The sequence below is a fragment of the Labeo rohita genome, chromosome 23, assembly GCF_022985175.1.
Source record: "Labeo rohita strain BAU-BD-2019 chromosome 23, IGBB_LRoh.1.0, whole genome shotgun sequence".
Taxonomy (NCBI): domain Eukaryota; kingdom Metazoa; phylum Chordata; class Actinopteri; order Cypriniformes; family Cyprinidae; genus Labeo; species Labeo rohita.
In genome coordinates this window covers 3,680,650-3,708,458 of record NC_066891.1, presented here as the reverse complement: position 1 = coordinate 3,708,458, position 27,809 = coordinate 3,680,650, and the positions used below count along the sequence as shown (strand labels likewise).

The 27,809-nt window shown below is 37.7% G+C and overlaps 1 protein-coding gene across 2 annotated transcripts in view; it reads right to left on the bottom strand.

Moving 5' to 3' along the window:
• Positions 1-2,162: 2,162 nt before the first annotated feature.
• Positions 2,163-27,809, bottom strand: part of si:ch73-217n20.1 (C4b-binding protein alpha chain) — a 93,991-nt gene continuing 68,344 nt past the window's right edge. Inside the window, exons 1-14 of one of the 2 annotated variants that reach the window (XM_051095717.1) lie at positions 25,076-25,210; positions 21,729-21,935; positions 21,539-21,635; positions 21,196-21,269; positions 12,996-13,187; positions 12,806-12,902; positions 12,462-12,535; positions 11,935-12,123; positions 9,027-9,224; positions 7,974-8,162; positions 7,687-7,866; positions 4,379-4,475; positions 4,122-4,195; positions 2,163-3,488 (exon numbers count right to left, since the gene is read on the bottom strand). In XM_051095717.1, the coding sequence (XP_050951674.1) occupies positions 3,457-3,488; positions 4,122-4,195; positions 4,379-4,475; positions 7,687-7,866; positions 7,974-8,162; positions 9,027-9,224; positions 11,935-12,123; positions 12,462-12,535; positions 12,806-12,902; positions 12,996-13,187; positions 21,196-21,269; positions 21,539-21,635; positions 21,729-21,935; positions 25,076-25,127 (1,752 nt within the window). In that variant the 5' untranslated portion in view covers positions 25,128-25,210 and the 3' untranslated portion in view covers positions 2,163-3,456. Of the gene's footprint in view, positions 3,489-4,121; positions 4,196-4,378; positions 4,476-7,686; positions 7,867-7,973; positions 8,163-9,026; positions 9,225-11,934; positions 12,124-12,461; positions 12,536-12,805; positions 12,903-12,995; positions 13,188-21,195; positions 21,270-21,538; positions 21,636-21,728; positions 21,936-25,075; positions 25,211-27,809 lie in introns of those variants that run through there. The other variant, XM_051095718.1, reaches the window with a different exon arrangement.

Sequence of the window (27,809 nt, the reverse complement as noted above, 5' to 3'; positions counted from 1 at the left end):
TTTACAATGCTTTATAAATTAACTTTTTCTCTCAAAACATGAGAGGGTGCTCGCTGCAGAGCCAGATGGGAGGAGCTGGAGCTCCAGCTCCCCCTCGCTGGAGGTAATGGGTGGAGATAGACACCTAACCACACCCTAACCCTACCCCTTACCCTATCCTAAACCTAACTCCACCCATTAGTTCACACAGAGGTGGAGCTGGACATCCAGAGAAGGGGAGCTGGAGGCCCTGCAGTGAGCAGTACTTGCAAAACATTGGACTCACTCCTGCAACCTCATTAGCCGTGATTATAGCTAAACAATATAGCGTAGCCTCGAGGAACTCATTCATAAAAACGATTCATAAAATAGTTTCTAGAGTAAAACATTAAGCACATAAAAATACATCTTTTTTACTAAGCAAATTCATTAAATGACAACGGTTATCACAAACTGATACCACATATCAAACTGACTGACTTTTTGTTTTGTTAATGATAATTTCCCCTTCTTTCGTATGTCACTCATGTTAATATTAAACCAACAGCTCAGTTACAGAATATTAAGCATAAAAAAAAGTTCTTTCCTACCTCAATGTTTTTCAAAGTTTTTGTAGAAAACGCCTCAGACGATTTCCCCTTCTGTTCCCGCTTCTTCCACTCACAACTTTTTTTTTTGTTTGTTTTTTTGTTTTTACCCAGGTATATTTCGTATTTTCATTCCTAACCCTAAACAATGCAAAACGTTCAATTGTTTAAATACATAAATAATAAAAAATTTAATAAAAAATATTCAAATAAATTGGACTGGGCAAAAAAAAAAAAGATTTTTCGATTAATTGTTTTTTTTTTTTTTAATGACGTCGATTCGACATCATTCTTTTCAGGTATTTATTTTAGCAAACATTTAAAACAAGATCTGGTTAATGTGAATCTTATCACTGATCTTCTCTGCTTAATTTTCATTTGATCAGGATTATATTAAATTAATGTTTTATGCCTTCATATGATTACCAGAAAAATTAAGTTGTACATTTTATAGGGCCCTATTATTGTTTAAAAAAAAATGACCCTATACAAAAAAAAAAAAAAAAAAGAAGAATAGGTTTAAAATACAGGCCTTGTGGCTCTTAATTTCTTTTTATTAATTCATCATTTGTAAACTGATGTTAATTGTTCGTTTTTTGTTTTGTTTTTTGTTTTTTTAATATCAACAGCATTTGTATTAAAACTATATTCACTGAGTGTAATAAAAATAAAATAAATTAAAATAAGTCGAGAGTTGAATCGAATTGAGAGCTTGCGAATCGGGACATCTGAATCGATACCCAGCCCTACAAATAAATCTGAAAGTCACATATAACTATTCCTTGATTATGTCAGAATATTTTATTTTGGCATTAATCTTTTAACCTAGATTTACATACCCAGGAAACATTACCAATATTGATCTCACTATTCGTCAAACTAATATTAAATGTGACTTTAAATCAATTTATATTTATAATGGTTTATATATAATTAATGGTTATAAGTTTACATTTTTCAAGGTCGTAGTTATGTAAAATGGTGGGCTCACTCCTGCAACCTCATTAGCGTGATTATCTAAACAATTTAGCATAGCCTCGAGGAACATATTCACGAAAATAATTCATAAAATAGTTCCTAGAGTAAAATATCAAGCACATTTCATGATGAATAGGTTGCCCGAAAATGACAACTGTTCGCTCACAAACCTTTCTGTCATATCAAACTGACTTTCTTCCGTCGTTTGTTTACAATCACTTCGCGTCCTTCGCATGTCATTCATGTTAATATTAAATCAAGAACATATTAAATCTACATAACATTAAGCATTAAAAAAAGTTATTTCATACCTCAAAGTAGCCTAAATTTGTGTAAAAAAAAAAAACGCATTTGTTCCCGTAAAAAAACAAGAAAAGAACTGCATCAGACGAGCTTTTTCCTTCTGTTCCCGCGTCTTTTCCACCTCAAAAACAAAAATTTGTAATTTAAATACATATTTAAAGTATTAAAATAACTATTTTACTTGTATGTTACAGCTTTTTTTTGAAAAATAACCTTTTCCTAACCTTAAACAACGCAAAATTTGTAATTTAAATACATATTTAATTTAAAAAGTATTAAAATAACTATTAATAAAATACATACACAAAACTGATTAACAGTTCTTTCTTTTTTATTTCTTAAAAAGAAAACATGAAAACAAGCTATAAAAATAGTATCAGCTTTAGATGAACAGAATATGTAAATATAAAATATTAATTATTATTTAAAAGAAAAATCAGAGTGATTTTTTTGCAAGAATAAACAGCCTGAGTAAATACTAAATAAAGTTTTGCTCATTTTAATAAAATACAGTGAAAAGATATATGCTTCATTATAATTTTGAGACAGCCAGCTGTATTGTTTTTTTTTGTTTTGTTTTTTTTCAGTTGAACATTTGTTTGTACACACATTCTGGAAGTTTTTGTCTCCATTTCCCATCTGAGCCACAGGTAACAAAACGCTCTCCTACAAGCCTTAAACCAGGACAGCAGGCAATTGTTAATGTGTTCCCATATCTATAGACCGCCCTAAAACCCCTCATTCCTGATCCACTGTCACAGTGAGGCTCTGTGACTAGAGACTCTTATTATGGATGGGACTCTTATTTTGACATGGGACTGTGTACATGCATGCATATGTTTCCCTATCTGTTTTGCGCAAATTGAACACCAGTTAACACAGATATGGTTGTCAATCATCATGTGTGATGTAATGTTGTTGCTGTCCTTATGTCGTTTTTTCCTTAGTTTGACATTTCATGATTGATTGACTTCACCATATTGGTTTATGTATTGTACTGTGTTAAGAAGTAAAGCAAGACCGGTGATCAGGTTAAATGTTTATCGTTTTGTATAGAAATTTACATATCATGCAAAGTCATACTTGCGTATTGGAACATTTCTCCATGCCAAACAGACAAAACCCGGTCATAGTAAATGCTCACCATTTTAAGATAAGTATTAATAATAAGTTGAGTTTTTGTTTCACATTATTTTTATTTTTCGTATTGTATAACAGTGTTTTTGTTGTTGTTGTTTGTTTTTGTTTCTGTTAAAGCACATTTGTTTGTCTTCCTTAAGTTTCTTTATTACCTTTGGGTTGCCAGATGGTTTAGTCCGAGAAGGAGGGGCTTAGTCTTTTTAAGATGGCTTCTCAGAGTGAGTTGTGTGATGATTGTAAAGCATAATTGCTGTCTTTTGGGTCAACCTGTTTGACATAGTCAAATGTTTTTGTTTTAACTTTTTTTTTGTAAATATCTCTGACACGTCAGTGGAAAACCTTCACTTTTGCACCTCTGGGAATAAACATTTTGAACTTTTGACTTGATTTGGAGAAGTGGTGTGTATGCTGTTGGGAATATCTTTGAGGCCTTTTTTTTCTCTCTGCAGTTGATACACCACTGGCTCCCTTACATCCACCATGGACGTTCTATGTATATTACTGAAAAGCACAGAAAACAGCCTGTTAATTCATGTATTCATGTCTGACAATTTGAGAGAATATAATGTAAATTTTGTGATATCAAAATACCTAAACAACGAACCACATTAAGGAACCACAGAAATATTCGAAAAAATAGTTTTGTTAATAAAAAATAGTAAATAACGTAAATGGAAAAATAAAAAGTAAATACAGAAAATCAATACAAAGTAAACAAAAGAAAATTAAAATATGAAAAATAAAATATAAAATAAATATTAATAAATAAAATAAATTTAATAAAAGGTAAATAAAACACAAAAATAAACAAGTAAATAAAATAAATTTTAAAAAAAAAGTTTTAAAAATATATGGCCTCAAAAACAACATTGTGCACAGTAGAGACTGAGTTTTAACCTACATTACACTACCTGAAAACCTCAAATATTTTTAAATGCACAACTGCATGGTCAGACTATCCCAATACTGACCACATGCACTCTTTATATGCGTACCTTTGCACTTAAAAAACACACATATGCAATCCATCTATGAGACCGATGTAGGCTACAGTAAATCCATAGGCATTTGGTTTGCAATATTTGAAGTCAAGCTTATACAAAATAAAAAAATAAATTAAAAAAACAGTCATACATTCACACACAGGGTTCCTTGCATCCCAGCCTCTATCCCGGCAGATCCGTACCTTTGGGCCGATCAGCTCATACCTAATGAGAGCAATTTAAAAAAAAAGTGATGTTTTTATCAGCTGTTTGGACTCGCATTCTGACGGCACCCATTCACTGCAGAGGATCAATTAGTGGGCAAGTGATATAATGCTACATTACTCCAAATCTGATGAAGAAACAAACTCATCTAAAAGCAGAACTAAAAATGTACATGTATCTCACCCTTCTTGACAGACAGCTGTAGCCGAATCTCCAAATGACACGCCTGTGTACTCAAAGTGACCATTGGAAATCTCTCCAGCAGATCCACATTTCTTCCCTTTTGATATAAACAAATTGTTAGATTGTGTATTTTGTCTGCATTTTATCTGGTATCCAAAACTGTTATTAACTGTCTCCAATCAGCAGAGATGAAAGCAGGACATGAAGTGATGGAAGAAATGATCAGGGTTTATCAAATAATATTAGTTGGACTTCACCTGACCAGCATAAATCCAACAAGTGTTATTATATCAAGGATTGCTGAATTTAAAAATGATCCTGTGATGTTAATTACCTTGAAATAAATTAACTCATAAGATTAAACAATAACTGCAAAAATGTTTTTCTTAAAGGGGTCCTATTACGCTCTTTAACAGAGTCTTGATTTTGTTTTGGGGGTGTACTAGAACATGCTTTCATGTTTGGTGGTTCAAAAACGCATTATTTTTAATAGAATTTACATTATTACACTACATTTCTCCCGGCCTGGGACAAATGGCTCAATTAGTTCCGGGTTCTGCCTTCCGAAAAATGAAATGTGTTGCGATTGGCGAACAACTTAGACGGTGTTTCAGTACTGCCACGCCCCTTGTCAAAGAAGCAAGTTCTGTGTACAACTGTTAGCGCAAGCTAGATTAAAGTGATTCTTATGCTTTAAATATGGATATTTTTCTTACAAAAGAAGATACGAGAGGCCTTTATTAACCCCTCGGAGCCGTGTGAGGCCAATTTTAATATAACTCCGATTGCAATTGTCTGAAAGACGGAAGTCATATACACCTAGGATGCATGGAGGGTGAGTAAATAACACGCTACAGTAGTGTTGGGTCCTACTGTCAAGCTTGCGAGATCGCCAATACATGATATTATCGTGCTAATGTATTTATTTACATACTTAGTATCATTGTCCGAAACCAACTAAGCAGGCTAAGCAGCCTAACATTATCAAAGAACATCATCACTGATTAGCCTAGCCTATTCTAGTGCAAGTTTATGCATTTTAAAACACACTCGCGTTATAAGTGAAGCTAACGTTATCTACACTGTATGATGAATAAATCTCTTACCACACACTGCACACGTCTGCGGCGCGTTACTGCTCTGAATCAGTGTTTGTGTTTATACCCGTCGTGCTGCAGCTCGTTGAAGCGGCTCTCCGCGCTGCATCGTTAGGGTAATCCCCCCATCTCATCCCTACACCCCAACAATTTGAATTTCCGTGTGCGGGATTTAATTTAATGATATTCTAATGGACCGCGTTATGACATCATTGCATGTGGAAAACAAACGCTGTAGTCCAAAGGAGCCGTTCATTGTAGTTCTTGAAAAGGGATTTTTTAAAAACGAAATATCTCCCTTTGGAGTGGACTTTGAGATCTGTAACTTTGTTGATCTTTTTTATGCCCAAAGATACACACCACAAGTTCAAAAAGTGAAAAAGCATAATAGGACCCCTTTAAATAAATTTATATCACATTTCTTTTTCTGACATTGCATTTTTTTTTTTTTTTTTTTTGTCTTGTTTTAATAATAAAGTTACCTAATTTTAGATTATTTTTTCAGAAAATGAAGTCATTTTGTTTATCAGGTAATCCTGGAAAACAAGACAGAAATACTAAGGAAGATTTTTTTTTTTTTTTTTTTTCAGTTCAATGATTATAAGAGCAAGGAAAGTAATATAATAAAAATAAATAAGTTATGAAATTATATGTGATATGAATTAATGAAATTATACATTATATAATTAAATGCTTACAACACAAATGCATGTACAGTCAAACCAAAAATTGTTCAGACACCGGATATAATATGATATTTGATTTATTATTTTTTGTACTAATGGGTGCAGGACAGTATAGTTAATTTATGTAAGTGAGGATAGCAAAATAAAGTAAACTGTGACATATTATACCCAAAAATTCTTCATACAGTGGACTATCAGTAAAAGTGGGACCAAAATTTATCCTGACCATATTTTGCTTAAAAGTTCACTTCCAAAACAAAGATTCACATATAATGTACTCACCCCCTTGTCATCCAAAATGTTCATGTCAAATTATGTTTTTTGACGAAAACATTTCAGCATTTTTCTCCATATAATGGACTGATATGGGGCCCCGACTTTGAACTTCCAAACTGCAGTTTAAATGCGGCTTCAAACGATCCCAAATGCGGTTGTAAACGATCCCAGCCGAGAAAGAAGGGTCTTATCTAGCGAAACGATTGGTTAATTTTATAAAAATAATACAATTTATATACTTTTTAATGTTAAACGCTCGTCTTGTCTTACTCTGCCTGGACTGTTTTTTTTCCGGTTCATGACAGTGTATGTCGAAAAACTCCAATCTCATGTTCTCCTTCAACTTCAAAATCGTTCTATATCGCTGTTGTACATTTTTTGTTAAGGTGTTTAATCTTCTTTGCAGGTTCACTTTGTAAAGACTGGGTCGGTACTTCTGCAGGGATGTAGGATGATTTTGAAATGATTTTTGAAGTTGAGGGAGAAAATACGATTTTTTCGACATACCCTAACTGTCCTGAGTCAGAATACAGTCCAGGGGGAGCAAAGCAAGACGAGCGTTTGAGATTAAAAAGTATTTTAGTTGTATTCTTTTAATGAAAACAACCAAACGTTTTGCTAGATAAGACTCTTCTTTCTCAGCTGGGATCATTTACAGCTGCATTTGGGATCGTTTGAAGCCGCAATTAAACTGCATTTTGAAAGTTCAAAACCGGGGCACCATATCAGTCCATTATATGGAGAAAAATCCTGAAATGTTTTCCTCAAAAAACAATTTCTTTACGACTGAAGAAAGAAAGACATGAACATCTTGGATGACAAGGGGGGTGAGTACATTATTTGTGAATTGTTGTTCTGGAAGTGGATTCTGGAAGTGGATTTTTTTTTTAAATTGCTAATGTGAACTTTTTAAGAAAATTAAGCATTGCTTGGTAATAGGTTGACCTAAATTGCTATTATGTAAGTGTGTACCTAAATTTAACAGCTATTCAATCTAATTCATGACATACCTTTCGATCAAAGTTATCTGACATTATCAAGATGAATTTGTTCCATCACAATTTAACTCGTATTGTCATATTTTATTACCATTTTTTAAACTATAGCAAATAAACTGTGATAATGTAAGAAAAGTTGGAGGTGTCTGAATAAATATTGGTTTGACTGTATGATTGCTCTCATTGCTAATAAGAATCCTTAGATCTTTCAATATGGAAAGTGGGAATAAATGAAGTTAAAAGTCGTCTACTTTCACATTGGAGCTGCACGTCTGTCCATCTGCCGTTCCAGCAGTGTACAAGGTAACTTCCACTGGTCCGCACATATCCTACACTGCATTTGTAGCGAAGGCGAGTACCAGATGGATACTCCTTCCGCATGGGGTCTCTGGGGAAAGCATGAGGGTGTGATGGAGCTGGACCACATTTACCTGTGGGAGAACCGAGCTATATTCAATATGCAGAAGTACTATATTAATTTCTGAGATAAGACTGCATCTATCTACCCCATTCTGAACAACAATGCACACCCCAGTACCTGAAATATTTTTAGGGCGACACTCAGGCAAGGCCTGCCATTGGCCGTCTGGTCCACATGTGACCTTTGCTGGGCCACTCAGATCAAACCCATCATTACAGACAACATCTACAGTGTCTTTGTGTTTGTACACCCCAGATCCAGGTGTTATCCTTCCGTGTGCCACTGTAGGGTCTGAACAGGTGATCACTGAACATAAACAAGGGTACAAATTACTCATTACTTTCATTTATCGTAAAACAACACAATTAGCATTCATATGTATGTATGCAGACAGTTTTATCCTACACATGTGACTTTGTGACATTCAAGGTTTTAAAGTTCAAGTTTGGAGTGTTCATTAGGAGCATGTTCTTACTTATCAGGATCAAATTCTGAAGGTGTTGTTTATGCTATCAAGTTGAAACTAGATAAAAAAGTTCATCAAGACAAACTTTAAGTTGGGTTGAGAAAGCCTGATTATAAAGTTTGAAAAAGTTTTAAAAGTTTTAAGTTTTAAAAGTTTGATGGTTTTCAGTCTGAAATAGTTTGAAGTTTAAAGTAGTTTTAAAGCTTTACAAACATGTTGCTAGCATGCTGTTATCATTATCATCTGGCAAACATGTTTCTACCATGACTGACATGTTGTTCTTAGCATCATTAGCATGTTGCTAGCATGTTTTTAGTATGATTAGAAAGTTACTAGCATGTTGCTAGCATGTTTCTAACGTGATTACCATATTACTAATGTGTTGTTAGCATGATTGGCATGTTGCTAGCACGTTTCTAACATTCTAGTTGCTAGGCTTGGCTATAGACAGATAGATAGATAGATAGATAGATAGATAGATAGATAGATAGATAGATAGATAGATTTGATTGATTGATTGATTGATTAGAAATATTAGATGAGTTTAAATGGATTAGAAATGTAGTACAATGTATAATAATAACTTTAAATAACATTTCAGTAAGTTCTCAAGCCAACTTAATGAATCAGTATTCACAATATTGAAGATTTTCGCAGCAGTTTTCACATGATACAATGATCCCCAATACATCATCTGTACTTACGTTGACACTTTGGCTCATTTGGGTGCCATTTTGAGTTTGCGTGACACGTGAAAATTCCAGATCCGATGAATCCTTCATTGCAGGTGACAGATATGGACTCTCCCAGCACATAATCAGACTTCGGCTCTTTCACTGTACCGCTCTTTCCCAAATTAGGAGTGGGACATGTCTTAGGAACAGCAACTGTTGTAAACTGACCTTTTGAGATCATCAGCAAAGGTGGGAGGAAAAGCAGAAAGACTGAAGTAAATTTTTATATAACATTTAAAGAGATATGTTCAAACAACAGAACTTGAAGTGTGTGCTATGAACACGTACAAGAACACATTTTGACACTAAATTGCTAAAACAGGCTCATTTTATATTTAAAAATGGGTTGTTTTTTAAAGAAGCTGCAGCAGCAGCCAATAAAAGGATCAAATAAAAGTCACAGCGAGGGTTGAAAAATTTAATTAAAAAAAACATCTCAGGAGGAATATAAATAATAATAATGTATGATACAACTCTTTCCTTTTTTTTTTTATCTGCTAGGTGAAAAAAAAAAAAAAAAAAAAAAAAAAAAATCACAAGACTGATTACTTGTAATGGTTATCAACATAACGTTAATATCCAGTGTTAAATTATTACATCATTACATATTTGATATGTTACTGGTTTTCACATCTGTCCAATGGTGGAAGATTATGTATATCCAATGTTGAGTTTGTTGACATCTTATATATGGGATAATGCCAAAAACAAAGATGTCACTACCGAAACTTCACCAAATGTTCGGTACTATTTTATGGGATAACGCCCTAAACGCCCTTTTGGCAGTGACATCTTTGTTTTCTAGGGCGTTATCCTATAAAATAGTTATGTCATTTTTAAAAACCAAATGTTTCTATTTCTAGCCAAAACTCAACATCTGTCAAAGAGAAGTTTAAGTAAATCCATCGTTGAGTTTTGATGTCAACCATATTTTTGTTCCTAACCAAAACATTAAATCTGTCCAATGTTAAAATTTTATATTAAGCCAACATTGAGTTTTGACATCAACCCAATTTTTATTTCCAACCAAAATTCAACGTCTGTCCAGTGGTGGAAGTTTATGTATATGCAATGTTGAGTTTCTTGATGTAATTTTTTTATTTCTAGCCAAAACTCAAAATCTGTCAAAGGGAAGTTTTTGATGTCAACCATATTTTTTCCCTAACCAAAACATTACGTCTTTCCAATTTTAAAATTTGACATTAAGCCAACATTGAGCTTTGACGTCAACCCAATTTTCATTTCAAACCAAAACACAATGTTTGTCCAGTGGTGGAATTTTAAGTAAATCCAACACTGAATTTTGACAAGTTGGAAGTTGACATTAAGCCAATGTTGGATTTTGACGTCAACTCATTTTTTAATTCCAACCAAAATCGTCTGTCCAATGGTGGAAGTTCATATAAATTCAATGCTGATTTTCAACCATATTTTTTGCAAACCAAAATGCAATGTCTGTCCAGTGTTGGAGGCTGACATTAAGGCAACGTTGGGTTTTGATGTCAACCCAATTTCCTTTTCCAACCAAAACTCAATGTCTGTCCAATGGTGGAAGTTTATGTAAATTCAACGTTCAGTGTTGACGTCAACCATATTTTTTTCTAACCACAATGCGGTGTTTGTCCAGTGTTGGAGGCTGACATTAAACCGACATTGGGTTTTGGCATCGACCCAATTATCAATGTTGAGTTCTGACATCAACACTTTTTTTAAATCTCTAATCAAAACTCAATGTCTGTCCAATGATGGAAGGTGATTTAAATCTAACGCTGGGTTTTGACATTAACCCGATTTCAACATCTGTCCAATGGTGAAAGTTCATATAAATCCAACGTTGAGTTTTAATGTCAACCATATTTTCTTCTAAACAAAATGCAATGTCTGTCCAATGCTGGAGGTTGACATTAAGCCAGCACTGGGTTTTGACATCAACTTGGTTTTCATTTCCAACCAAAACGTGATGCCTGTCCAATGTTAAAATTCAACATTACGCCAACATTGAGTTCTGACAATAACCCATTTTTTTCCCATCCAAAAACTTAACATCCATCCAATGGTGCAACTTTATATACACCCAATGTTGAGTTTTGGAATCAGACATATTTTATTCTGACCAAAACGCAATGTGTGTCCAATATTGGAGGCTGACATTAAGCCCGCACTGGGTTTTGATGTCAACCCAATTTTTATTTCCAACCAAAACTCAATGTCTGTCCAGTGGTGGAGGTTTATCTATATCCAATGTTGAGTTCTGACATCAACACATTTTTTAAAATCTGTAATCAAAACTCAATGTCTGTCCAGTGATGGAAGTTGATTTAAATCTAACGCTGGGTTTTGACATTACCCCGATTTTCATTTTGAATCAAAAGTCAACATCTGTCCAATGGTGGAAATTTAAGTAAATCCAACGTTGAGTTTTGACATCATTAATATTTGTCTATAGTTAAAATTTGACATTAAACCAACATTGACTTTTGACATCAACTCAGCTTTCATTTTTTATGTCTGTGCAATGATGCAAGTTGATTTAAATCAACTCTGGGTTATGACATCAACCTGATTTTCATTTTGAATTAAAACTGAACATCTTTCCAGTGTTGGAGGTTTAGGTAAATCCAACATTGAGTTTTAGCATCAACCCAGTTTTCATTTCAAAGCACACTTAAATATCTGTCAGATGTTGGAGTTTAACACGTTTGTTGTTAAATTGACATCCGGTGCCAGTTTAGAATACCATAAGTAGAAGTTTAGTGCAAGAAGCTGCTTTTAGAGAGCAGCCTTAATTGTTTGTATCTCTCAAAATGCATCATTGAAGGAAGAAGTGGAGTTGAAATCAGGGTTCAGACTAAGTATTTAAACCAAGTGCACAAATTACCTTTAGAGCGGCACTGAGGCAAGCCCTGCCACTGGCCATCAGGTCCACATGTGACGTCTGGCAAACCAATCAGCTCAAATCCCTCACTGCAGACAATGGTTACAGTGTCTTGGGGTGCATACTGTGTCCTTTCTCCAGGCTTTATCAATCTGTTTGCCACAGCAGGTGCTGAACAGATGATCTTCGACACTAAACCAGAAGGAAAAAACAATCGATTGTGCCAAAATCATGCTTCTGATGACCAGTTACAAGAATCCACCACTAGATGGTGATATTAACCTACAAAGCCAGTCTACTTTCCACAAATCTTGGAAAATTCACACAACAGATTAGAGCTATTTATTGCTATGCAATCCTCTTAAACTCTAAGAGTCTGTTGAAATGGCTCCTGCATCACACTTTCACAGTTCATATTTTTTAGAAGATAAAATTGCATGTGGTTGTGACTGCTACAAACTTGGGAGTGTTAAAAGTAAATTAAGGTATTTTTGTGATGATTTTTGAACATTTGAAAAGATTAAACTCACCCTCACAGATGGGGTCCGTCCCATTCCAACCTTTTTCCGTACACATACGGACACGTTCTCCTCTCAAAACATACCTGCATGTGAAAACAAGAGCAAAAAAAGACATGAAGAAAACATTATTGGCCTGCTTTAATAACAGACCATGGCATTAAACTTTCATTTGAAAATATACATTTTATTTGTCCTTGAATCAATTAATAATACTGCTGAACCATGTCAAAACAAAATAAACAATTAAGCCACTCTCTAAACTTATTCTGCCCCATTTATCATCACATAACCATGTTTTTCACTGATTTCTGGACTCCAGACATTAAAAAAGAATGAAAATAAGGTTTTGGTACCCTTCTTTACACACAGCAATTGCTTCATCTCCAAATGACTGTCCATTTCGAATATACTGCCCGTTCTCTATGTCACCCAGCGCGTTGCACTTTTTCTCTGTGAGGATAAATGAAAAAATATGAAAAAGTGAAGCACAATGAATAAATAAAAGAGATGTTTTAGAGACTTAGATAAACAAATACATCTTACTTTGGCATTTCATGTACAAGGATGTCCACTGTCCTCTCTGTCCTCTTCCGTCTGACGGCATGTAACCCAGGGCATATGTATGCTTTGTGCTTCGATGATTGAACACTGATTTATGGAGATATTTGTTGTTCAGAAGCTTGTCGGGATATTTTTCTGGTTCACCACATTGTGTGGACATATATCTTTGAGGCACTAAAAAAGATAGTTTCAAAGCACAGCTCAACAACAGAAATAACAGTAAACAAAAATGCAGGTATATCATTTAGTTCAACAGTTTTGCTAATTATTACACACATTGGCTTTCATACTGAAAATAACATAAGCTTGTTGTGAAATCAAAATAAGTACCAATGATGCTACTGATGAAGACAAAGTATTGAATGTAAACTGTGTAGTAGCTACCTGTAACTTGAAGATATTATGCCAAAAGGCAGAAAATCTATTTTAAACATCGCTAAGTTATGTGCAACGAAACATCTCCACCCACTAGATTTATAACTTGTATGAACTTAACATTTATGCCTATATCAGTCCACACCACAGCATGTATTTTTGTACCTTCCAGCACCACTGAATATTGCTAAAACTGCTTATACATCATTATAAATAAAGGATCACTTGAATTAGACCCAACCTGTCAATTAATACTATTTTACTGGTTTTAGCTTGACAAGTGACCATAAAACTAGACCTTAGGCTGGTTAAAGTTATTTATAAACAGAACCAGTGAAATGAACAGTCATCAGTTCAAACATATAATGTGTAAATAAAATATTTTTAGTAAAAAAAGACTGGAATAGCGGTGTGACGCATCAAACGCAGACGTGACACGTCAAATTTAGACACGATGTGTCACATCGAGCGTTTGTTGATTATGAAGCGATCTAACATTAGTTCTGTCGTGTTAAATTTAAGTTACTCACCCACAAAGTGCGCAAACACAAGTATGAGTACATTGTACCAAACAAGCGCCATATTCAGGGCGAACTTTAGGTTACTCACGTAACCCTGGTTCTCTGATAACATGAGTGAGGTATCTCACTATGGGAATCGCCTCGGGCGTGACCAATCCTGGAAGCACCAATTGCACCACGTCTGTCGGTTGACAGACAAATCACGACAGTGATGCGGGAGTCCCGCCTTCCCCTATATATGTCACTGCATGATGGTCCCCACCTCATTCTCAGCATATCTTTTCCCCTTGCTACTGCAAGGAGGTAAGTGGGGTGAGATACCTCACTCATGTTATCAGAGAACTGGGGTTACATGAGTTATTCACAGAATATAATGGAGACATATGAAAAACAACACATCTGCATGAGTGTTTTTTTTTTTATTTTTATTTTTTACACACTTAGGACTGAATGAGCCAAAGACGGCTCCATAACATCCAGCTAGTAAAACTTGACAAACGTGTGAGGCGAAGCCCAGCTCGCCGCTGCACAAATGTCTTGAATTGAAACGCCCTTAAACCACGCCCACGAGGAGGCCAACCCTCGGGTACTATGAGCTCTTAGCCCTTCTGGAGGACTAAGGCCTATGCTGTTATAACCCACTATAATAGCTTCTACTATCCAGTGGGACAGGCGCTGGTGAGAATTAGGTTTACCCCTGTGAGAATCAGCCCATGAGACAAATAACTGATTACTCTTCCGCAGCGCTTTCGTTCTGTTTACATAGCAACGCAAGGCACGGACAGGGAACAAACAGTGAAGCTGCTTTTCTTCTGGTGACGAAAAGGGCGGCGGATGAAAAGTCATTAAATCCACTTGATTATAGGCTAGAGCTGACTCGCTCACCTTAGGAACGAACGCTGGATTGGTTTTGAGAGACACTCCCGAGTAATCCATAGTGAACTGCATACAGGAGTTACGAACCGACAAAGCACTAACCCGTTTTGCAGTTGAAAGAGCCAGTAATAATGCAGTCTTTAGTTTGGGGCAATCAGTATGACTGAGTGCCCGTACTCTCTTACCCTTCTTAGAGTTGGTATGATCAGGCTTAGCGGAGGAAACACGTAAAGCAGTATGTTTGGCCATGGGTGCGCTAGGGCATCCACACCCACAGGCGCACCGTCTCTCGCTAGCGGGAAGAACAGAGGGCAGTGACTGTTTTCGTGCGATGCGAAGAGATCTACGGCCGCGCGACTGAATCTCTTCCACAACTGGTCCACTACCTGAGGGTGGAGTGTCCATTCGCCATACCGAGGATTCCCCCTGGACAGGAGATCTGCCCCCGCACTCATTATTCCCAGGACGTGCGTTGCCCGTAATGAATGAAAATGTTTTCTTCCCCACACAATCAGTTTCTGTGCCAGACTGTGAAGCTGAGGAGAGTGTGTGCCCCCTTGGTGATTTATATATGCCACCGTGGTCGTGTTGTCTGAACTGATCAGAACGTGGTGTTTCCACAGAAACTGCAAAAAATGTTTCAAAGCTAGAAACACTGTGAATAGTTCCAGGTAATTTTTGTGCGCACTTCTCAGCGAGATGGGCCATTTCCCTTTCGCTATTCTGCGCTCGCACACTGCCCCCCAACCTGAGGGCGACGCGTCCGTCGTTACCACCTTCCTCCTGGAAACTGCTCCCAGCAGAGTCCCGGATTGGAGGAACGAGCGGTTTTTCCAGTAACGGAGAGCGCGCATGCAAAGTGCCGACACCATCACTTTGCGGTAGAGGTGACTTTTTGGACATAAGTGTAGTGCCGCTGTCCAATTCTGAAACTCTCTCATTCGCAACAGTCCCAAAGGAATAACCGAGACTGTTGAGGCCATTAGCCCCAGAAGGCGCAGACACAGTCTGAATGGGACTTTCCTCCCTTTTTGAAAAAGGGATAGACAGCTGCGAATTGACCTGATGCACTCCTCTGACAGAAACGCTTGATACTGATCCGAGTTCAGTCTGAGGCCTAGATAAACTATTTCCTGTGTGGGCACCAGGCAGCTTTTTGTCTCATTTATCTTGAAACCTAAGCTCTCCAAATGAGACACGAGCATCTTCGTGTCTGTCTCCGCTTGCTGCCGTGACGGAGAGCAAAGAAGGAGATCGTCCAAATAAGCTGACACTCTGAGACCTGCTGTTCTCAGTGGTGATAGAGTCGCTTCTATACATCTGCAAAACGTCCGTGGGGCCAGTGAGAGCCCGAATGGAACAGTCATAAATTCGTAGGCTGTGCCCTGATAGGCAAACCAGAGGAATTTCCTGTGTGCTGGGTAGATGCCTATATGGAAATATGCATCTTCCAGATCGACCGAAGTGAACCAGTCTTTCTCGCGAATAAAATGTGACAGCGTTTTGAATGTAGGCATTTTCAACTTGTATTTTCTGAGGTGTTTGTTGTGCATCCGCAAATCCAGAATGGGGCGGAGACCTCCCCCTCTCTTGGGAATGACAAAGTACCGGGAGTAAAAGCCCTGATGACTGTCCTCCGGCGGCACAACTCGAATTGCCCTTTTTCTTAATAAAGAGGCTATTTCTTCCTCTAAAACCTGAGCAGATTTCTCCTCTGCGGCTGACATCAGCACACTGTTGAACACGGGAGGTTTTACAGCAAACTGCAACCGATAACCCCGCACTATCGTAGACAGAACCCAGGGATGTACTGCGCATGCGCGCCAGCTCTCCGCTTAAACAGCGAGCGGACCGCTGCAGCGCTTGCCCACTAATGGCGCAGCCACGCCATCTAGCGGGGGAGCTGGGGATTGCAGCTCTGAATTGAGTAATTTTGGTTTTATGTGTGTTTTTATTTTCAGACCTCACTGTGCCCTCGGCCCACTGCCTGGATGCACAAGGAAATTTCTTTATTTTCACACCACCAATATTCTCTTGCGAACCGCCTTCCACCTTTCCCGACAACATCGTGGGTGGAGGGGGGGAGAACTTCTTTGTGGGGCACTGAGGGAACTGGAACTTTTTGACATTTCTATGAACAATTCCCGAGTCCAGCGCCTTCTCTTGGCAGGAGGGGGAGAAATTAACTGCTCTTTTTGAGGGAGAATAACAACAGATACTCCAAGAGTGCTGTTGCTCGTCCCTTTGTCCGGAACACGAGGACCGGTTAGGTTGCCCGGTGTTTCTTCCCTCCCTGAGGGTTTGCCGGTCTATGTTTAGCTGCTGCTGCAAGGAAGGTTTCCCCTTTGGCTGTGCTGGCTTAGACTGTGCGTCAGACTGCTGAGACTGAGGAGGCCTGGGGCTCCTGAAAGCTGACTGACCACTCCTCAGAGGGGCATCAAAACCAGGGCGTGTCGATGGAGGACCCTTAGGAATGGGCTTTCGGGGGAGGCAAGCTTGGAAAGCCTCCCCTTCCTGCTTCCTCAGATCACACCGCTGGCGCATAGCAGTGACTGATGCTCCAAAAAGGGCTTTGGGCTCCACCGGGGCATCCAAGAAATCAATTGACAGCTCAACAGGAGGGGGATTTGACATCCCTAGCTCCTCCATGTTGTGCACATCCAATCTGGAAAAACCCTTTCACAGGGACCCTGTGTGAAAAAGGTTTGTCCCAAAAACGCTTCATTTCCGAAACGCACGCAGGGACAGCGGGAATGACCTGTTTAACAGCCGGAGCACGTGACGGCAGTCGCTTGCCGTCATACAGGTCTCTCTTCATACCCTGGCCCGCCTGCTGCGACGGCCAATTGATGGAAAGTTTTGCCACCGCCCTCCTGCACATTTCGAGCAGGTCGAGCTCCACCTGAGCTGAGGCCGGGGAACCGTCATCATCTTCCTCCCCGTCCTCCTCCAACAGACGAGCGATCGCTTCGTCATCGTCGTCCTCCTCCTCCCTTTCCTCTGCCAGGATTGGGAAAACAGGAGGAAGCTCAGGGGAAACTTCATCCATAAAATCGCCCCAGCTGCATGATACAGGGGGCTGTTTCGTCTCCACAGTGGTCGGAGGGGAAAGGGAGGGGTCACCCTTATTAGTGGCTGCCACCCGCACTCTTCTCTCCAGAACCCTTGATGGGAAGGGGGAACAACAATGCGGACAGCACTCGGGGTTCGCGAGTGCTGCCTGAGCGTGTCTCACCCCCAGGCATACAATGCACAGGGGATGAGTATCCTTGGCCGATATCATAGCCCCACAAGCACAAGGGCGCGGGGCATCTTTGCCCCTCGCACCCTCGCTTGCAGAACTAGCACTTGCCATAGCCGCTAAGCTCACCACAACGTGTCGCTTAAAAAGACAGACAAGAGAATTCGTCATAACACGTTAATTCGCTTGTTAGTCCCTTAGCAATAATTTTCACTTTGACAGTGAAAGAGAAGAAGACCACTGCTTTCAGAAAAAGCTTCGTTCGGCGACGTACCTTGACGGCTCGTCCAAGAACAGTTGAGCAGCTAATCCAGAAAGGGGTACAGAAGAAATAAAGCTTCCAAGAAATCTTCATGGGGAAGAGAACGAGAATGAGGTGGGGATCGTCATGCAGTGACATATATAGGGGGGAGGCGGGACTCCCGCATCACTGTCGTGATTGGTCTGTCAACCGACAGACGTGGTGCAATTGGTGCTTCCAGGATTGGTCACGCCCGAGGCGATTCCCATAGTGAGATACCGAAGGAATGTTTAAAAGAGAACTGCAGATGAACTCCAGGAGGCTGGCTCAAACAAAACAAATACAGAATTACACACACACGCTCTAAGTCCTTGTTATATATACGCCTGCTGTCATCACAAAAGCTCAAAGCCTGCCCTCGTTTCAGTGTAAACTGACAGAAACACTTCTACATCTATCGTTCTTATGGTTCTTGTAAACTAACAAAAAAGGACTTACTCAAATAATATGAAAATTCAAGGAATCGTGTTCAAAAACAACGGAGCGTTTCTGAGTGGAACAGAGATGCGTTGTTGACACTCTAAACTAACTATTATCTTACTAGCATCTATCTTTAATTGCTAGTAATTAATTCATTAATATCTAAAATTGTAAGTACCAAAACAGTACCTACCTAAACCTTTGGTGAAGTTTCGGTAGTGACAACTTTGTTTTCTAGGGTGTTATCCCTTCACCAAACGTTTTGGTCGTGACTGTTGCAGTACTATTTTATGGCGTAACACCCTAGAAAACAAAGATGTCACTACCGAAACTTCACCAAATGTTTCGGTCGTGATTGTTTTAGTAGTGACTATTTTATGGGATAATGCCAAAAGCAAAGATGTCACTACCGAAACTTCACCAAACGTTTCGGTCGTGACTGTTTCGGTACTATTTTATGGGATAACGCCCTAAAAAACATTTTTTGGCAGTGACATCTTTGTTTTCTAGGGCGTTATCCCATAAAATAGTTATGTCATTTTTAAAAACCAAATGTTTTTTAAGAATGATTTCTAGCCAAAATCTGTCAAAGAGAAGTTTATGTAAATCCATCGTTGAGTTTTGATGTCAACCATATTTTTGTTCCTAACCAAAACATTACATCTGTCCAATGTTAAAATTTGATATTAAGCCAACATTGAGTTTTGATGTCAGCCCAATTTTTATTTCCAACCAAAACTCAACATCTGTCCAGTGGTGGAAGTTTATGTATATGCAATGTTGAGTTTCTTGATGTAATTTTTTTTATTTCTAGCCAAAACTCGAAATCTGTCAAAGGGAAGTTTGAGTAAATCCAACGTTGAGTTTTGATGTCAACCATATTTTTTCCCTAACCAAAACATTACGTCTTTCCAATTTTAAAAATTGACATTAAGCCAACATTGAGCTTTGACGTCAACCCAATTTTCATTTCAAACCAAAACACAATGTTTGTCCAATGGTGGAATTTTAAGTAAATCCAACACTGAATTTTGACTCTGTTTTTTTTAACCAAATTGCACAAGTTGGAAGTTGCCATTAAGCCAATGTTGGATTTTGACGTCAACTCATTTTTTAATTCCAACCAAAAATCGTCTGTCCAATGGTGGAAGTTCATATAAATTCAATGTTGAGTTTCAACCATATTTTTTTGCAAACCAAAATGCAATGTCTGTCCAGTGTTGGAGGCTGCTATTAAGGCAACGTTGGGTTTTGATGTCAACCTAATTTCCTTTTCCAACCAAAACTCAATGTCTGTCCAATGGTGGAAGTTTATGTATGATCCAATGTTAAGTTTTGACATCAACGCAATTTTTATTTTGAATTAAAAGTCAACAACTGTCCAGTGGTGGAAGTTCATATAAATTCAGCGTTCAGTGTTGACGTCAACCATATTTTTTTCTAACCACAATGCGGTGTTTGTCCAGTGTTGGAGGCTGACATTAAACCGACATTGGGTTTTGGCATCGACCCAATTATCAATGTTGAGTGCTGACATCAACACTTTTTTTAAATCTCTAATCAAAACTCAATGTCTGTCCAATGATGGAAGATGATTTAAATCTAACGCTGGGTTTTGACATTAACCCGATTTCAACATCTGTCCAGTGGTGGAAGTTCATATAAATCCAACGTTGAGTTTTAATGTCAACCATATTTTCTTCTAAACAAAATGCAATGTCTGTCCAGTGTTGGAGGTTGACATTAAGCCAGCATTGGGTTTTGACATCAACTTTGTTTTCATTTCCAACCAAAACGTGATGCCTGCCCAATGGTGGATGTTTATCTATATCCAATGTTGAGTTCTGAGATCAAGACATTTTTTAAAATCTGTAATCAAAACTCAATGTCTGTCCAGTGATGGAAGTTGATTTAAATCTAACGCTGGGTTTTGACATTACCCCGATTTTCATTTTGAATCAAAAGTCAACATCTGTCCAATGGTGGAAGCTCATATAAATCCCAACGTTAAGTTTTGACATCAACCATATTTTCTTCTAAACAAAATGCAATGTCTGTCCAATGCTGGAGGTTGACATTAAGCCTGCACTGGGTTTTGACATCAACTTGGTTTTCATTTCCAACCAAAACATGATGGCTGTCCAATGTTAAAATTCAACATTAAGCCAACACTGAGTTTTGACAACAACCCATTTTTTCCCATCCAAAACTCAACATCCATCCAATGGTGCAACTTTATATACACCCAATGTTGAGTTTTGGAATCAGACATATTTTATTCTGACCAAAACGCCACGTCTGTCCAATGTTGGAGGCTGACATTAAGCCAGCATTGGGTTTTGATGATAAAATTGCATGTGGTTGTGACTGCTACAAACTTGGGAGTGTTAAAAGTAAATTAAGGTATTTTTGTGATGATTTTTGAACATTTATAGAGATTAAACTCACCCTCACAGATGGGGTCCGTCCCATTCCAACCTTTTTCCGTACACATACGGACACGTTCTCCTCTCAAAACATACCTGCATGTGAAAACAAGAGCAAAAAAAGACATAAGGAAACATTATTGGCCTGCTTTAATAACAGACCATGGCATTAAACTTTCATTTGAAAATATACATTTTATTTGTCCTTGAATCAATCAATAATAATGCTGAACCAAGTCAAAACAAAATAAACAATTAAGCCACTCTCTAAACTTATTCTGCCCCATTCATCATCACATAACCATGTTTTCACTGATTTCTGGACTCCAGACATTAAAAAAAGAATGAAAATAAGGTTTTGGTACCCTTCTTTACACACAGCAATTGCTTCATCTCCAAATGACTGTCCATTTCGAATATAGTGGCCGTTCTCAATGTCACCCAGTGCGTTGCACTTTTTCTCTATGAGGATAAATGAAAAAATATGAAAAAATGAAGCACAATTAATAAATAAAAGAGATGTTTTAGAGACTTAGATAAACAAATGCATCTTACTTTGGCATTTCATGTTCAAGGGTGTCCACTGTCCTCTCACACACCGTGATATTTTACTTCCTTCTGACGGCATGTAACCCAGGGCACATGTATATGTCACTGTGCTTCCATTATTGAACACTGATTTATGGAGATATTTTTTGTTCAGAAACTTGTCGGGATATTTTTCTGGTTCACCACATTGTGTGGACATATATCTTTGAGGCACTGAAAAAGATTTTCAAAGCACAGCTCAACAACAGAAATAACAGTAAACAAAAATGCAGGTATATCATTTAGTTCAACAGTTTCCTTAATTATTACACACATTGGCTTTCATACTGAAAATAACATAAGCTTGTTGTGAAATCAAAATAAGTACCAATGATGCTACTGATGAAGACAAAGTATTGAATGTAAACTGTGCAGTAGCTACCTGTAACTTGAAGATATTATGCAATAAGGCAGAAAAATCTATTTTAAACGTCTCTAAGGTATGCGCAAGGAAACATCTCCACCCACTAGATTTATAACTTGTATGAACTTAATATTTATACCTATATCAGTCCACACCACAGCATGTATTTTTGTACCTTCCAGCACCACTGAATATTGCTAAAACTGCTTATACATCATTATAAATAAAGGATCACTTGAATTAGACCCAACCTGTCAATTAATACTATTTTACTGGTTTTAGCTTGACAAGTATGGGGTTAGAATCGTTGCATAATTCCAAATAAATACATTATGATCCACAAATAAATGTAAAGCGATTGACAAAAACAAAGCATATTCACAAAATAAATAGAATGAGATCCACAAATAAATCTTAGAGTTCCACAAACATGAATTATATTCACAAGTAAAAAAATTAGAATTGCAAATAAAAAACATACTCACAAATATTTTTTTTATTTGACAAATACAACTTTGCCCGGCATTTATATGTGAATCGCGTACTGTGCATTTGTAGATCGCTGTGCGTATTTGTGGATTGCTTTCTGTGCATTTGTGGATCGCAGCGCATATTTGTGGATTGCTCTCTGTGCATTTGTAAATCGCTGCGCGTATTTGTGGATTTTGAAACATTTCAAGCGTCAAGACGCACACTGATCCACAAATGCATGGACTCCACCCACCTTCTACTTAAGCCAATCAGATACCGGCCACGTGGGGCTGACCAATCGTTGAATGTTCTCGCTCCAACCAATCACGTTTTGCCTTACAATCAGTGCAGGACCAGCCGTAATTTAGAACAAATAAACCTCTTCAAAATGGACTACTAGGACAGTGGTGCTCATCACAGCATTATTGTAATAATATCTAAAATAAAACAAGTAATGTTATGTGTAATGTAATCAGTGTCGATGCGTGTTTTGACCGTGAGTGTGTTCAGCAAACTGGTATTCTACGGTGACCGGGAGGGGAGGTCTTCGGTTCACTTAGTTTTGTCTTGGCCATGACATATAAACTCGTGAGAACGTGATAATATAACACAGCCACGAGATATTAATTTGTGGGAACGTCATATTATGTCGAGGTAACGATGTCGTGGCCTCGAGATGCTATGTTGAGGGAAGGACATCCATTTCTCGTGGCCACGTCTTATTATGATGAGGGAACGGCATATTTTTCTCGTGCATAAACAAACCTTCGTGACCATAGCAACCTGGGATTATCAGAGTTGTGTAAAACATTTTTACTAACATGAAACATTTAATTTAATATTTGTATATTCTTCTTCTTCTTATTATTATTATTATTATTATTATTATTAATAAGAACGTTATGTAAGATCGAAATGAAGGGAAAATATAAAAATATAATAATAGGCTAATAATAATGATGTTGATGAAGATGATGGTGATAATAATGGCCTAATAATAATATACAAATATTTTGAAGACGATTGAGGGATGGGTAAAAATGTTTTCTTGTATGCCTGTTATTTAGACTACTTTAGGTAACGTTTATTCATTATAAACTTAATATGAATGCTGTTTACATTGCGTGCAATATAATAATTTATATTATAAAACAATAAAATAAATTATGAAATAATCTATAATAATTAATATAATAATTTATTAATTCAAAATAAAATAATAATGAATCCATCTCTGATAATCCCCGGTTGCTATGGTCACGCAGGTTTGTTTATGCAATAAACTCGTGGCCACAAGAAAAATATGTCGTTCCCTCAACATAAGTCGTGGCATAAGTATGTCGTTACCTCGACAAACGTTCTCGTGGCCACGATGTAATATCACGTTCCCACAAATTAATATCTCGTGGCTGTGTTATATTATCACGTTCTCACGAGTTTATATGTCGTGGCCACGACAAAACTAAGTGAACCGAAGACCTCCCCTCCCGGTCACCGTAGAATACCAGTTTGCTAAACACACTCACGGTCAAAACACGCATCGACTCAGTGATACATGAAACACTGATTACATTACACATAACATTACTTGTTTTATTTTAGATATTATTACAATAATGCTGTTATGAGCACCACTGTCCTAGTCGTCCATTTTGAAGAGACTGGTTAATTGTCCTGGATTACGGCTGGTCCCGCACTGATTGTAAGGCAAAACATGATTGGTTGGAGCGAGAACATGCAACGATTGGTCAGCCCCACGTGGCCGGTATCTGATTGGCTTAAGTAGAAGGTGGGTGGAGTCCATGCATTTGTGGATCAGTGTGCGTCTTGACGCTTGAAATGTTTCAAAATCCACAAATACGCGCAGCGATTTACAAATGCACAGAGAGCAATCCACAAATATGCGCTGCGATCCACAAATGCACAGAAAGCAATCCACAAATACGCACAGCGATCTACAAATGCACAGTACGCGATTCACATATAAATGCCGGGCAAAGTTGTATTTGTAAAATAAAAAAAATATTTGTGAGTATGTTTTTTATTTGCAATTCTAATTTTTTTACTTGTGAATATAATTCATGTTTGTGGAACTCTAAGATTTATTTGTGGATCTCATTCTATTTATTTTGTGAATATGCTTTGTTTTTGTCAATCGCTTTACATTTATTTGTGGATCATAATGTATTTATTTGGAATTATGCAACGATTCTAACCCCATAGACAAGTGACCATAAAACTAGACCTTAGGCTGGTTAAAGTTATTTATAAACAGAACCAGTGAAATGAACAGTCATCAGTTCAAACATATAATGTGTAAATAAAATATTTTTAGTAAAAAAAGACTGGAATAGCGGTGTAGCGCATCAAACACAGACGTGACACGTCAAATTTAGACGCGATGTGTCACATCGAGCGTTTGTTGATTATGAAGCGATCTAACGTTAGTTCTGTCATGCTAAATTTCAAAGTTACTCACCCACAAAGTGCGCAAACACAAGCATGAGTACATTGTACCAAACAAGCGCCATATTCAGGGAGAACTGCAGATGAACTCCAGGAGTCTGCCTCAAACAAAACAAATACAGAATTACACACACACGCTCCAAGTCCTTGTTATATATACGCCTGCTGTCGTCACAAAAGCTGAAAGCCTGCCCTCGTTTCAGTGTAAACCGACAGAAACACTTCCGCATCTATCGTTCTAATGGTTTTTGTAAACTAACAAAAAACGACTTACTAAAATAATATGAAAATTCAAAAAGTTGTGTTCAAAAACAACAGAGCGTTTCTGAGTGGAACAGAGACGCGTTGTTGACACTCTAAACTAACTATTATCTTACTAGCATCTATCTGTAATTGCTAGTAATTCATTCAGTGGTGACTAGCTAGGGTTGCAAAATTCCGTGAATTTTCAAGACTGGAAACTTTCCATGGGAATTAACGGGAATATATGGGAATTAACGGGAATTAATGGGAATATATGGGAATTAATGGGAATTATTGGGAATTTGCAAAATTGCAGGAACTGGGAATGTAAATGTAGATGAGAAGAAAAACTTGTAGCATAATCTTGGATAAAACAACCAGGTTTAATGCAATTTTAGTTTAATTTCTGACCTACACACTGCTCAGTCACATGCACACTACTTACTGCAGGGCTGTTAAGGCCACACACCCTACATCCACTGTACATTCCTCTATAACATGCACAGATCAAACTATCAAAATATATTATGGTTAGTGTTCATGTAAATTACATAAATATTACAAAACTTCCTTGTGCTGTGTGTAAGCTACTGTGCAACTAAATTATGCCATTGTTAAAACAAATACACTGGCTGAGCAAACATTTAGGTGAGATAATAATAATTTAAAAAACAGTCTAAAAACGACCCTCCCCCACACAGTCCCCCTAGTAGTCACCTAAGGGGGGAATTCCCCCCCATTTTCTCTGAAGGCACAGTTGCTGCATTTGAGCCCAAGGGCTACATTTAAATTTTGATATTACTCATGTAAAGTAAGTAAGTTTAGGTAAGTTTAACTAGCAAAAACCAAAATGTTTATACAGTATATCTCATGTCCCAGTGTTTATACAGTAGCTGGCCAGTTAATCAGATATGAACAATCTAAGCTAGTTAGCATTATTTCATTTACTATTTAGGAAGTATCATGTGCTAGCTAGCTTAAGTTGCAGTGCTATTCCTTATACATTCTGCTAGCCAGTTTCATACAGAAGTACAGAACTGGTCAAAAGTTTGGACACATTCCTATTTTTAATGTTTTCTGAACATCTCTTATGATTTCTTATGTACATCAAGCCTTCATTTATTTTTCAGCAAAAATACAGAACAAAACAGTAATATTGTGAAGTATTACAATTTAAAATATTGGTTTTCTGTTTTAATATACTTTAAAATATAATGTATTGCTATGAAAAAAGCTGAATTTACTACAGTCTTCACTGTAACATTGATGTAATCCTTCAGAAATCATTCTGAAATGCTGATTTATCAATTTTGGAAACAACTGTGCTGCTTAATATTTTTTTTAAATTCCCTTTTCTTACAGGATTCTTTAATGAAAAAGAACAGCATTTATTTAAAATATAAATCCTTTTTTAACAGTACAGTACTGTTCAAAAGTTTGGGGTCAGTGTGTTTTTTTTTCAATACTTTTATTAAACAAGGATGTGTTCAGTTAATAAAAAGTAATAGTAAAGACTTATATTGTTAGAAAAGATTTCAGTTTTGAATAAATTATGTTCTTTTTAAGTTAAATCCAGGAAAAAAGCATCACAGATTCCAAAAAAATCAAAAAATGTCATTTTTAAAATTTGTATTAGTTTGCATGCATGTCAGCTTATAATCAAACAAAATGTTGAAATTTATATTTGTTTATGATACAGCTTCTCTAAATTTCCCCAAATTTCCCCAAATTTCCCATTAATTCCCATTAATTCCCATAAATTCCCATAAATTCCCATAAATTTCTGTTAAATTTCCAAATTGGAATTGGAGCACATGGAGGGCTGTGCGGCCCTCCAAAGAAATGCCACCCCACACCATTACTGACCCACTGCCAAACCGGTCATGCTCGAGGATGTTGCTGGCTGCACTGGCACAGGGCGCCAGTGGAGAATTTGCCAATCTTGGTGTTCTCTGGCAAATGCCAAACATCCTGCACGGTGTTGGGCTGTAAGCACAACCCCAACCTGTGGATGTCGGGCCCTCATACCACCCTCATGGAGTCTGTTTCTGACCGTTTGAGCAGACACATGCACATTTGCGGCCTGCTGGAGGTCATTTTGCAGGGCTCTGGCAGTGCTCCTCCTGTTCCTCCTTGCACAAAGGCAGAGGTAGCGGTCCTGCTGCTGGGTTGTTGCCCTCCTATGGCCTCCTCCATGTCTCCTGATGTACTGGCCTATCTCCTGGTAGCACCTCCATGCTCTGGACACTACGCTGACAGACACAGCAAACGTTCTTGCCACAGCTCGCATTGATGTGCCATCCTGGATGAGCTGCACTACCTGAGCCACTTGTGTGGGTTGTAGACTCCGTCTCATGCTACCACTAGAGTGAAAGCACCGCCAGCATTCAAAAGTGACCAAAACATCAGCCAGAAAGCATAGGAACTGAGAAGTGGTCTGTGGTCACCACCTGCAGAACCACTCCTTTATTGGGGGTGTCTTGCTAATTGCCTATAATTTTCAC